This window comes from Falco rusticolus, chromosome 5, assembly GCF_015220075.1.
Source record: "Falco rusticolus isolate bFalRus1 chromosome 5, bFalRus1.pri, whole genome shotgun sequence".
Classification (NCBI taxonomy): Eukaryota; Metazoa; Chordata; class Aves; order Falconiformes; family Falconidae; genus Falco; species Falco rusticolus.
The window spans coordinates 78,411,304-78,423,640 of record NC_051191.1 but is presented as its reverse complement, the minus strand read 5'-3'; the positions used below and the strand labels follow the sequence as shown (position 1 = coordinate 78,423,640).

The 12,337-nt window shown below is 37.5% G+C and overlaps 1 protein-coding gene across 4 annotated transcripts in view; it reads right to left on the bottom strand.

Annotated features, from left to right (window-relative positions):
* The window catches only part of ATXN10 (ataxin 10), a 105,110-nt gene that overhangs the window by 63,174 nt on the left and 29,599 nt on the right, over window positions 1-12,337 (bottom strand). For all 4 annotated transcript variants that reach the window (XM_037389445.1, XM_037389448.1, XM_037389449.1 and 1 more), the window contains exon 5: window positions 12,126-12,290. In XM_037389445.1, coding sequence (XP_037245342.1) covers window positions 12,126-12,290 — 165 coding nt within the window. The remainder of the gene's footprint in view (window positions 1-12,125; window positions 12,291-12,337) is intronic.

Here is a 12,337-nt window from a genome sequence, read left to right as displayed (position 1 = left end):
ATTTACTCCAAATAGTGATGGCTGTTTTTACTTGTAGATGACCATGTGATACGCTTCTGGTCTGTTTGCTAATAGATACACATTGTCCCAAAATAATTGCACATTGTTCTGCAGTAGTTTTGCTAATACAGCAATGGCCAGCTCCCATCAATTCAGCACACTTTAACTCAAATGCTTGAAGGGAAACCGGTTAGAGTGTTTTGCCAGTTATACAAAAGGCACACCACAATTCAAATAATAAAATGCTTAACCAATTGTTTATGCACGTCAGCAAAAAGCCCAAACTCAAGCTTGAAAACTATTATGATACTTGTCACAACACTTTATGAACACCAAACAGTCAAAAAAGTGCAAATAATTTCTCTTTAAAAAAAATATTGTAACAAAGCATCAAAGCAAACAGAAACTTGTCAGATGCAAGGCAGCAAAACACTGTTCACAACTTACAAAAAATACCCTCCTTGTGTAATAGGAACCTAAGCTGATAACCAAACTTTACTCCTTACTCTACAAGCCAGGTAGGTATGGTCAGTCTACCTTTGTGCTAAAGCCAGTATCTACACCAATCACTTTCCCAAGCACCATTCACAGCAGTCAACAGCAGATGCTAGCTATTTAATTTCAACCCAAGCACCTACCTGCAGCATTATGCGGAAAAAACAAAGTATGTAAAAATATTTTTCTCTGCAAATTACATTCCTAGGAGTACTGAGAGTGTTATATATGTTGCATAGGTGTACGCATACTAAATTATGCATTTTTAAAGCAGCATGTCTAACTATTAAACATAAAATAATTACAGGTCAAAAAATCTCAGAGTATCCTCTGAGCTGATGAAGCTACTGTGAAAGAATAGCTAAAATAATATGAAAACCAAGTGATTTCAATATTCCTTCCACCTCCTCCTCCTTTTTCACTCTGCTGACAGCTTTTTATTTTGTGTATCTGTGATCTACTACGTAGCTAACAGAAAGATAGAACACAGAAGCCTTCCAGCTGTGATAAAGTATTTTTTGGATGAATGCTCAATGACAATTGGGAAAATAGGAGAACAAGAGGTCCAAAAGATTAATAGCTATTATATTTCTAACAGTAACTCTGGACTTAGCCAGCATCTGGTTCAGTTACTGTAAACTAGAGTTTTTTAAGAGCGGGAGGGACAAGAAAAACTATTTAGTGCAGTGGGGTTTTTTTGTTGGTTTTTTTTTTTTTTTTAATGCATTTGTACACACATTCAAGGAAAAAAAATTAGTGTAAGTGTAGGGAATCATCAACTTCTGGCATTCTGAGCAGTGTAACATTGATTCAAGAGTTTCTCAACACAAATTTGAACCTGCAGACTTCCCCAAAGTCAACAGCACAAATGTATTCCAACTGAGCAGCACAGACTCAATCATTAACAAATGAATCAAGCCATCAGCAGGGTAGTCAAGGGGAACACTTTTACAGTTCCTGAACTGACAATTCACAGCATACAAGCCATCCAGCTGATAATGAAGTACAGTAAAAGTGCTTTTAAGGAAACAGTCTTGTCTGATTTTTCAATTTTGCAGTTGGAACTAAGACTTTAAATCTTAATTTTCTTGACTAAAATTACTTCAAGGAGATTTTGACTATTTGTCTTGTAGTTAAAAAAAGAGATCGATAATTATCACAAAAAGATCTAATGTTACTAGGTGCACATTAGTGATTACTATTGCAAAGTGAAAGTCCTGTATTTTAGTCGTTACTTGGGTCTACACTCTTGTATTTATTCACACACCGCTTTCACATTCTGTGGACTAGACCTCTACTGCTTGAGGAGTTTGCAGTATTTCAGAATAACGTTTCTGCTTATGAAAGAGCACAGACCTCTTTATATCCTTCTAACACTTTTAGTTTCATGACATGATGTAACACCTTAGAAATTTCTGCTTCTGTATTTAAGTTTCTCTTTTACCTTATCCACTTCCTGCATTACTGTGTCACACAGAATAGAGCACTGGCATATCTTTTAAGAGCATCACCAAGAGATAACAGAATCAGCCGTGCAGTAAAGCACTTTCAGCTCTTGCTACCATGCCCAGAAATTCTGGTGGCATTTAAGCAAGAGCGCAGCAAATTAAGTGTATCTTTAGCCCTCAGCTCTCCTGTTTTTCATTTGGGGTAGGGGAGAAGAGGAGGAAAAGTAAGACCATCCACAACTCTGAAATAAAAAGAGACTTCAGCTTTGGGATACTAACTGTATATGGCATTTCAGATGCACACAAAAGGCTTTGGTAGGAGATTTAAACTCTCTTTGGGAGCCAACAGTAGAACCACTGGGATATACTGAGGACCACTGTAATTCACCGAAGGAAATGGTGAAAATTAAAGTTGTTATGCAAGCGTAACACAGTAACAAATGAACAGTGTTAAATATGCCAATTTTCTTGATTTTTTTAAAAACTGTTTGGCTAAAATCCTAAAAAAATCAAGTGCTTACATAGTAGATAAACACAGGAGATGTTCAGTTCAAAGACTTTACAACAGCACAAGGACTGCATTGTACCAAATTGAACTTGAGAAGAAGCCAAGATGAAACAGTATAAACTACATTTGTGCTCAGTATATTCCAAATGACCACTAAGCTTGCTCCAATCAAAGCCGGGTGTAAGCAATCAACTTTATAATCAAATGTCATGCTCAATATTAAGTTGATTTGATCCCATTAAAAGTCTAGAGAACAGTGTCCTCAGTCTCAGAAAATGAGGAAGAAAACCCCCAGGAATTTTTTAGAAGAGAATCATCATGTCTTTTTCTATTTGATAAGCAAACTTCTCTTCCAATCTCAAAACCAAAAGCATTTTTCATCATCCTAAAATAATGTCACTCTGTCCAAAATATTGAGTAAGAACAAAAGAGCTATGTTTACTGTAGTTTAACAAACAAATGCAACAAATCATCCACACTTTTGGAGGAAAAAAACCCACAAACTTAAGACAGCTAACCTTTCAAAGCCATAATCACCAGCCTTTTTAGATGCTAAAAAAGCAATTATGCCACATGAGAAATGGTTTGGGACCAGAACATATATTAGAAGCAGAGGTATTTTTTGTCCTTGTACAAGAAAATATGCACCCTACCAAAACTAAGAAACAAGTATAAAGCTATTTAATAACAAAAGGAACACATGCCCTGTCACAAAGATCAAAGAAACTAGGTAATTCACCCCAAACACCAGCACTCAAAAGAACAAGGAAACACATTTCCATACTAAGGCTCAACCCAAAGTTATCAAGGACCACAATACTCCTCTCCTGAGCTGAATCAAGCACAACAGTGAATATCCTGCCATCCTCAAAAGGCATTACCCATAATGAATGCATCCCCCTTACAGGCCACGATACTGGTCACCAAGTCAACTCTCAGGTTTAGAAGACTGAATTCAGATTGTCTGTAACATTTCTTTGATTCAGAAGACACTCCCATTCAATCTGATAGCTACATCTGAAAGGCACTAACAATAGATTTTTACTTATGCGTGAAGTTGGAATTTTTTTTTCATAAAAGGTAACAAGAAAAAACTAGAAGACTATTAGAAACACAATCACTTCTTGCTCCTCCTTCTCCACAAAATATACAAGAAAGGGTGACAAGACAAACATGTGAGACTGGGCTTTGAAAGACAAGAGAACATCTGTGCCAAGACACTGCTACTGCAAAGAGAAAGTAGAAGCTGCTCAGATCTTTACAATTAAGGAAACTTTTTCAATTGTCATTACTATTTAAAACCACAGTTGAACTTGGAACCTGCAACATAACTCCAACTTTCCTGGAATTAAAAAAAAGAATTACTTACTGAAGAGTACAAGAAGGGGGTGGGGGACACCCTAAACTGTCAAAGAGGAGAGAGAGTTGCCAGCCCAAAATGAAAAGAAAAAAAAAAAAGTCACATTTTCTGGTTTCTCTACCACATGCATACCAATTAAGCAACAAGCACTCTACTGAGGAGATCCATCGTTGCCTTTAAATCTGTGCCCATGGGCGAGACTCCTTGCCACAGGAGCACTAGTTTCTGTCCACACTTCTTTCCATAAGCCAGGACAAAAATCACCAAAGGCAAAAAATGGGGAGGGGGAGCCCGACATCCTAATCTTTACAGTCATCATTGAGCTGTGGTTTCAAAAAGAGAAAGTGGATGTTCAGAAAATCTTACTTCCAATGCCAAACAGCTGACCACACTCTTAATACTCTTTTGGCTTCCAGAAAAACGTTATTATGGCTCTTATTTTAAAATGGAGGATTTTTGTTCCTTGCTCTTTAGGAATCAAAAATACAACCTGTTTTTTCTTTCCATAGTAGCTACGCTGCCCCATGCACACGCTTGGAAAAACTGATGACACAAGCTATACTCTCATCTCTAATGGAACCACCAAAGTATTTCTAAAATAAACAGCTTTTAGAATACACATTGGTCGCGGTTAGGATAAATTATAATGTAATTTTGTACTACTTTTTCCTAATTATTTTACAAAACACATATGTTTGCAGGTTCAATATTCTAAAATAGACCTCGTGTGGCATTCTGTGCTGGTTTCTCTTCTAAATACAGTAGCTTCTAAACTGTCACACACTTTTCTGCTGTTGATTAATACCAACCCAAAAGGGAGTGGATGTGGATGTGTGGGAAAACAGAGGAATGACTTCTGTAAAGGATCCACAATTTGCCAGATCTAAGGCATAGTGCTCTGCATGTTTTAAGAAAGAGTTTTTACTAAAAACACAACGAAACAAAAAAGGCACTGCCTTTTCAGCACAATGCACATATGATGCAGGATATTGCTTTGCTTGCTTCTTCCTTTGGAACTGCAAGGAGTTTGTTACAGAGAACTCTGGACTCTTCAGACCCTGGTATAGAGTGCGTAGGAAATACATTTCAGTTACTGAACAGTGTATTGCAGCTTTGTTTCCCAAATGAAGGATATGACCGACTCCCTGATAGCATCCTTCGGTAGGCAGCAACTGTTGAAAGCAAGCAGCAATGAAAAAAGAGAATTAGCTTATGGAGTAAGTATATCTGCTTACATTTGTAAGATATGTTCAACTTAGTATGTCAGCACACCATTACAGAGGTATATTGGAAAGATGGAAGATACACAGAAATAAATTGTCTCACGAGGGCTTGAAAACTGTGCTCATTCCTTTGAATAGAAAGAGGATGAAAACATAAGGGTGGAGGAAGCAGAAACAAATGATGCATCATGCAGAAAAACCAATCACAGTTTAAGAGACAGATCTGCTGTTAGGGAAGAGATAGAAAGGAACTAAGTAATACTAAAAAGAAAAAAAAGTATCACAAGAAGGTGGAAGCAACAGAACTGAAGTTCAGAGGTTTAAAAACCTTCCATGTGCAAGGCAGTATTTCAGAGGGAATGCTAATCCCACAACGGCAATCATGAGCAGAGCAAGCTGGAAGCAAAAGATCGTAACCAACCCCTGAAAGGGCGAGTCTATATTAAAGGACAGTCTCGGGACTAACAACAGGACAGGAATGGTCAGTCACCCATGCACCAGGCTGTAGCAGCATGGAAGTCTTTCACCAAAGTTAGAGGGTATTCTTAAGCTAATAGCCTAGGTAGCAGCTGCATATTGCAAAGAACAACATGTTTTCTAGAAGACAACTGCACAGCAAAGAACTGTCAAGGAGATAGGATCATTTAATTAGTGTATGCCATAAATCAAATCACAGAAGGGAAACTAACTTGTTTCTGCAGAGCCAGTGTCTTTGCAAAGACATATGCTTTGAAGTATATTCTGTAACATCATACTCCCTGAAACTTTCTGAAAGCAGGAAGCTCTGGGCACTTTGCAAGCCCAACTACAGATCCAAACATTCAGGACAAGACAGGTAAGTTTCAACGGCTTTCAGTCCTGAAAACTTCCAGTTTCTTATTGCTCTAAGATTTTAGCCAAAAGCTACAAAACAAAGGGGTATACAGCCAAGGCAGGCAGTGTTTTGAAGAACCTCAGCTGGAGATACACAATCTGCCTCCTCAGATCATTGCTCTTGGGAGTTAGACCAGCAGCAGCAAACTGGGAAGAGCTCCTAGTATTCAAGATTACATGATTGCTAACCTGAACCAAGTTCAGGAGCTGTGTTGATTAGAAGTTTAGAAGGAGTTTAAAAATACATTGTCTAATATATGTTAATTAATACTATTTTTAAAAGCCACTCAGCTTCTAGTATTAAAGATGGCAAAGGTAGCAACATTAACAAAAATCTTGGAGCTGTTTAGAGAATGAAGCTTCTAAAAGAGCAAGAGGAAGAGCTATCAGTTCTTAAATCAAGACAGTATGTATTAAATGTGTGAATTACATTCTGCAACTTCACAGATTTCAAAGATAGTAGCAATTAATGATGCTTACAAGTAACCACAGGCTTAATGAAATGAGCCTTCAGACCAGATGGTCTGAATAAACAGGTATGATCATACAAGGACTGAATACAAAATTTGACCAGGGCAATCCGTATAGAACTGACTTCCTTTTTAAATTTATTACCTATTCTTAGCTCATAGCATGCCACAGAAAATAACAAAAAGTGTACACTCATGAAGACACACATAGATGCACACCACTGCACTGTTACCTCCCTTTCTTCCAAGTTCTGAGGCAATTTTTGTTACATTGTCAATCACAAACTCTTAAAAAATGCATCAGTGCTTACAGTCTCAAAATTTTACTATGCTGATCTGCAAAATAGCTCTGTTTCAAAAACTGCTTAAGAAGTGGATGGCTTGGCTTCCCACCACTGATTAGACTCAGAAGTTGCTAAACTAAGGCCTTATCTCCCTTAACTCACCCCTCTCAGGAAACATAGCCAACACTTCAGCTATTCCCTCTTCCCCTGCAGAAAATCCTTGTCTTCTACTGAATGTCTTGTGATTTGAAAAGTAGGCAAATGAACAGGAAAGTTCTAAAAAGCTATATCCTGCCTTTAAAGATGCTTCCTCTGCTCTCTTTAACTAAGAGAGGGGTTTATGGCAGACAGAGGAACTGCAAAAGTTTTGCTACCCACAGCTGCTTCTAAAAAAGGAGCTGAGGTACTGCTCAGAATAATCTCACATTTCCTCTGACAAAAACTCCCTACAGAACTGCTGTGCGACTGGAGGGAAAATCCAAAGGCGTCACAGTTGGAAAGAGATTCCTCCTGAACCTTCCCTAAGGACTTTTCCAGCTTGGAGGTGGAAAACTGGACTCTAACCATGAATGTGGGATCATGAACAGAGGATGAATTGCCAACTCACCAAAAAAGACTTTAAAGATGTGCTTGCCCTCCTGTGATAGGTGAAGAATAGAAAACTCAACATGAGCTAGCCAAAAGGAGTAGTGAGGACCCCATGGCAGAGACTACAGTTCAACCAGTGGACTTAAATTCAAATATTTGCCCTGGATGTCCTCTGTCTGTCCTAACAGTTCATGGCAGCAATTGCAAAAATAACTTGAGCATTGTAAGTGTTTATTTGTGGAATTCATTGGATACTAACTTAGTGGAACATTAAGTCATAAATTTCAGTGCACAATAAAAGGGAATAAAATAGTGAATAAAAGTTTTGCTATAACCAAAACTCGCCTGGTTATTCAAAAAAGGTTTTCAATACCTAAAAGCAGCATTTGATAGCAAGAAAGCCCAGCCAAGAGGAATAAACACATATGGCATTCACTTCTTATTCAGTGTAATAAGAAACCGGATGCTCCAGCTGAGAGACAAGAAGGTAGGCAGGAATTAAGTAATATTTTTAACTTTAAAAGTAAGAACATCTTAGTTTCAGTAATTTGTGAGTCCAGTGGCGAGAATAACCTCCTGAAATAAGAACAGTTTGTATTTCAGCTCTAACCATATAATGCCATCACAGCTGCTTAAATATGGTTGCTGTGCACTTTGTTAGCTGTGGTGCAAGGGACCCAAATCTTTACAACAGAGTACTGGCTCTGTTGCAAATACCGCGGCTATGTAAATTCGTTTAAGCAATCCTAGTGGTATGTACTTCAGTGAGAACTAAAGTACAGCTCCAAATTTTCAATGAATTGCTGACCAAATATTTTTTCTACGGTCCAGCCAGAGAGGCGTCCCAAAGCTTAGCTTTGACTTTGTAAGAAAAGGGACAGAAACCTTTTCATGCACTTTTACTTAACTATCTCTCACGCGTATTCTTCTGATCAGAAAGTAACACAGATCTGCGATGAGGAGGGGAAACGAAGTGTTCTAGTAATGAACCAAGAATTAGTTAAAAACGGGAAGATTATATGTGATGATAAAAATCGACACCAAACCAAAAGCAGCAATATACCAGAGTCTAAACTTATTCTAAACATATCGCCAAAGCAGCAACAACTGTGTCTCTCTTTCAAACACCTAGTCGCAGAAAACTGTAATCCATTCAATATCCAAAATTAGTTTAGAAATAGAAGGCTCTAATGAAAGAACAGGCATTATCAGCACAAGGCACATGCAAACCTTGACAATTTCAAAAGCTGTCCTAAAGAGACAGCGTTACTACATGTCAGGACCAACACTGACCCAAGGACAAACCTTAGATTTTCACCTATTGTAAAAAAAAAAAATTATCTTACAGTCAAGACAAGTCACAGCCAAAGTGAATAACATTACTTCTACCAAAACAAGAAATCCTGTTTTCTGTTCACAGCAAAGTATTTGTTAGCCATTTCTGGACAGTGCCTGCTCTGCTTGATCACAGGAACAGAGCAGCACTTCATGCTAGTAAATGGAGAGCAGTAAAAAGTTCCCAACAGTTTCCTACAGAAAATAGATGCAATGTGGCTGACATCTGTAGAGCTTTACCCTACATTTGTTGAACCAGCAGAGAAAACAGCTCGAGTAGGCAGGACATGACAGCACAAGAGCTGATTAGCTTGCTTCCTGCTGCTCAGCAATAGGAAAACAGCAAGCAAGCAAGCAACACAAGGTATCACTACATTACATGATTGTATCTCACAGTAGAGCACACCTCTTTGGCTAGCTCAGGTCAGCTCCCCTGGCTGTGTCCCTTCCCAGTCTCTTGTGCCCTTCCACCCCTCTTGTTGGCAGGGCCCAAGAAACCAAAAAATCCTTGACTTCGTATAAACAATACCCAGCAACAACTAAAACCATCAGTGCATTATTATCATTGTTCTCCCATCAGAGCCAAAACACAGCACTGTACCAGCTACTAAGAAGAAAGTTAACTCCATTCTGGCCAAAACCAGGACACCATCCATGTTTATCTCACAGTAGAAAGACTCATGCTAATAAAAGAAACAGGCTTTCAGACTCAACTCAAGACTTCCTTCAAAACAAACCAATTCTAATAATTCAGAAAAAAAGAAGACTATTTGGACTGGGAGGTTCAGCTGTGTGACATCAGGTGTAATACTCTTAAAACACTCTTACAGTATGTGCTTTACAAATGGGAAAATGAAAGCAAAATGCAAAGAAGAATCCAATACACAAGCTGCAGGTACCTTGTGAAAATGTAGTCATTCATAGGATTAAACAAATACCCTCTGTAATTAAAGCTAAAGTAAGAACAACTTGTTGCCTAAGAAATACATGCTGTGTTAGTACTGCCAACAAGAGAAAACCTCTTGAGAGTGGGGGGCGGGGGAGGGAATAAAAAAAAAAATTAAAAAAAGGTATTGCAAGACTTTACAATGATTGTTCTACTTGTATCAAGACTACTAACTTTGTAGGCTCCTCCAAACCCTTCACTACACAGAAATACACCATGCAGTACATGCTCACAAGATGCATGTATGGTCTAAGATAAAAAGCATTACATTAGTGTAACATACTGACCTATGGCCAACTGGAAGAGAGGAAAAGAAAAAAAAAAAAAAAGAAAGAAAAATCATAACTAAAGTCAGGAAAAAAAATCGATTTTGTTTAAAACAGTGCTGCATAAGGGCTGGTACACGCTAGCAGATTTCCATTGAAAATACAAAAAATAAACTTCTTACACCAATGTGTTCAGGTGGTTTTTTTTAAATAAAAAAGTATGTGAAAATGTTACTTTCTTACCTCCTCTTTGCACCAAGTAGACCAAAGATGTTAAAAGTATTCTAACACATAAATATGATAGTTTCTTTCAGGATGGAAATCACTTTCTTGATGAATATGAGGGAGAACCAGAGAGTAAATGTGTTTCTTGAGATGGGAGATATTAAAAAAAAAAAAAATAATGGAGAAGAAGAAAAAATGAAGTTGGGATCAAGAAATGGGGGAAATGGGAACAAGATGAATCACAAAAGGGCTCTGGAGCTACAAAGAGACAGAAAAATCAGCCCCTTCCTAGCAAGGAATTATCTTTGCCATTTCTAAGGTAACACCATTTGAATACCTACTCAATGTCTGATACTGCACTGTTGCAGTACAGTTTTTGGTTTAGATTTTGCACTTGTGAATGCATGTTACTTGTGTTGACTTGAAAACAGTGCCAACATTACTAAAAGATTTCCATGTATACTTCAGTTTAAGGTGACTGTATAAAATGCCAAGAAGCTTATACTACAAACTTGTTACTTTTTCCTTCAGTTGGGAAAACCGCTAATGCAGTTTGAGACTTAACTAGGCAATGATAAAGTACCATGAAAAAACCCCAAATGTATTATTTAATTAATGCCTGGAAGATATTCCAATGCTTTTTTGTATATTCCCTTTATGAGGAACTCAGGTTCTGACAGGAATCAGAGGGCAAACATTCTGCAAGTGCCTTATGGTAGAATTCCTCTTTTCTACCCATTTCTTTTCCTTCATCATGGTCTTACACGTTGTATAGAAGTTTGCCCCTTTTTAATTTCAAGAGTATGCTGAAGAGAGACAGTTTCCCAGCCACAACAAACATTCATAGTGGAGGTAAGATATTTTCATTGTAACATCAACAGAATGCACTTCAGATGACAAAGATCGAGGAAACTGATACCTCCGCATTTATTTGGATACTGCATTTATTCTGCAATCACCTTTAAAATATAAATTTAACATCATGACAACCTCTTCCAGCTCCCCCTGGCTTTCTTATCTCAGTCAAAATTCATTTCGGTATATCTTCAATACAAAGAAAAAGAAGGATAATCAAGATATTTATCTGAAAAGCAATCTTTCACGTGTTTATATTGACAGATGGCAAAACTAAAGACTCAGTTTGTCACTTCTGAAGAAGTCTGGTCACCTGCCCATCAAACTTTGAGTTTGCTTTCTGAAAACTATTTATGTCCTAAGCAAATTGACCTGGTTATGAAAAAAACCCAGCCACTAACAAATATTAAACTATTTTTTCAGTACAAAAGCAAACAATTAAATGGCATTTGCTTTGCATTCAATCATCTTAACTGTGTTTAGAGACCTTCCAAATAGCTAGTAAAACACCAATAATTCTTCCTAATTAAAGTTTTTAATTTAAACATGACCTTCAAAACAATGCTACAAGAACATACAAACTATCCTTTTTATTCTCCCTGGAATGCATGATGTAACAATTAACTGAATGCGTGTCCTTGCTGATGCAGGGCAGAGAATTTCTCAGATGTGTAACTGACAGCAATAGTTACAAGAGTGCCCATTAGCACAAAACACCAAACCTCATTGGCATCAAACCACCGATTAGGTGCTCTTAAAGTACAAAAATGAAACGTGCAATATTAACAAAACAAAACACCTCTGTTATGGTATAAAAATGACTGCATGTTGCACTAGACAACAGACCTGTAAAAAAGAAAAAACCCACTACATTTTATTTAGTGCTCACGACCATTAGTCATACAAGTCTTCCTAGCATGACCCACTAACTGAAGTCTGTAAGACCATTTTCTGTGTTAACTTTATTTCAAAAATCCCCACAAACCAACATACAAATACAAATTCGTTTGCATTCTAGACCATGACTTTAAAATTCCTGTCTATATCCTCAACAAAAATGTAGTTTTATTTTAGCAGCAATCAAAATAGTCAGTGAAAGTAGCCTGGACATAATACCAAATTACTAACTTCTGAATAGATCTTCATTTACTACTAAGCAGTGTCACAAATTTAGATATTTTAATACAGAGATTTGCACTAGAGAAACACCTAATTAAGAGGGGAAAAAAATAAATCTAAAGATACATACGACCACTCAGACTCCAGCTGCTCTTTGTAGACTTTCAGGACATGAAGAGCCACAGCCAAGTTCCCAGGATCCAGTAGCTCTCTCACTTTCTCCGAATTAAGGCAGGTGAACAGAACCATACAACAATAGGCAACAATTTTCTCATCACTATACGTTAAGCATGTCCTTTAAAGAGAAGAGTGAAGACAGCATGTTAAAACCGAGCCTGGAAA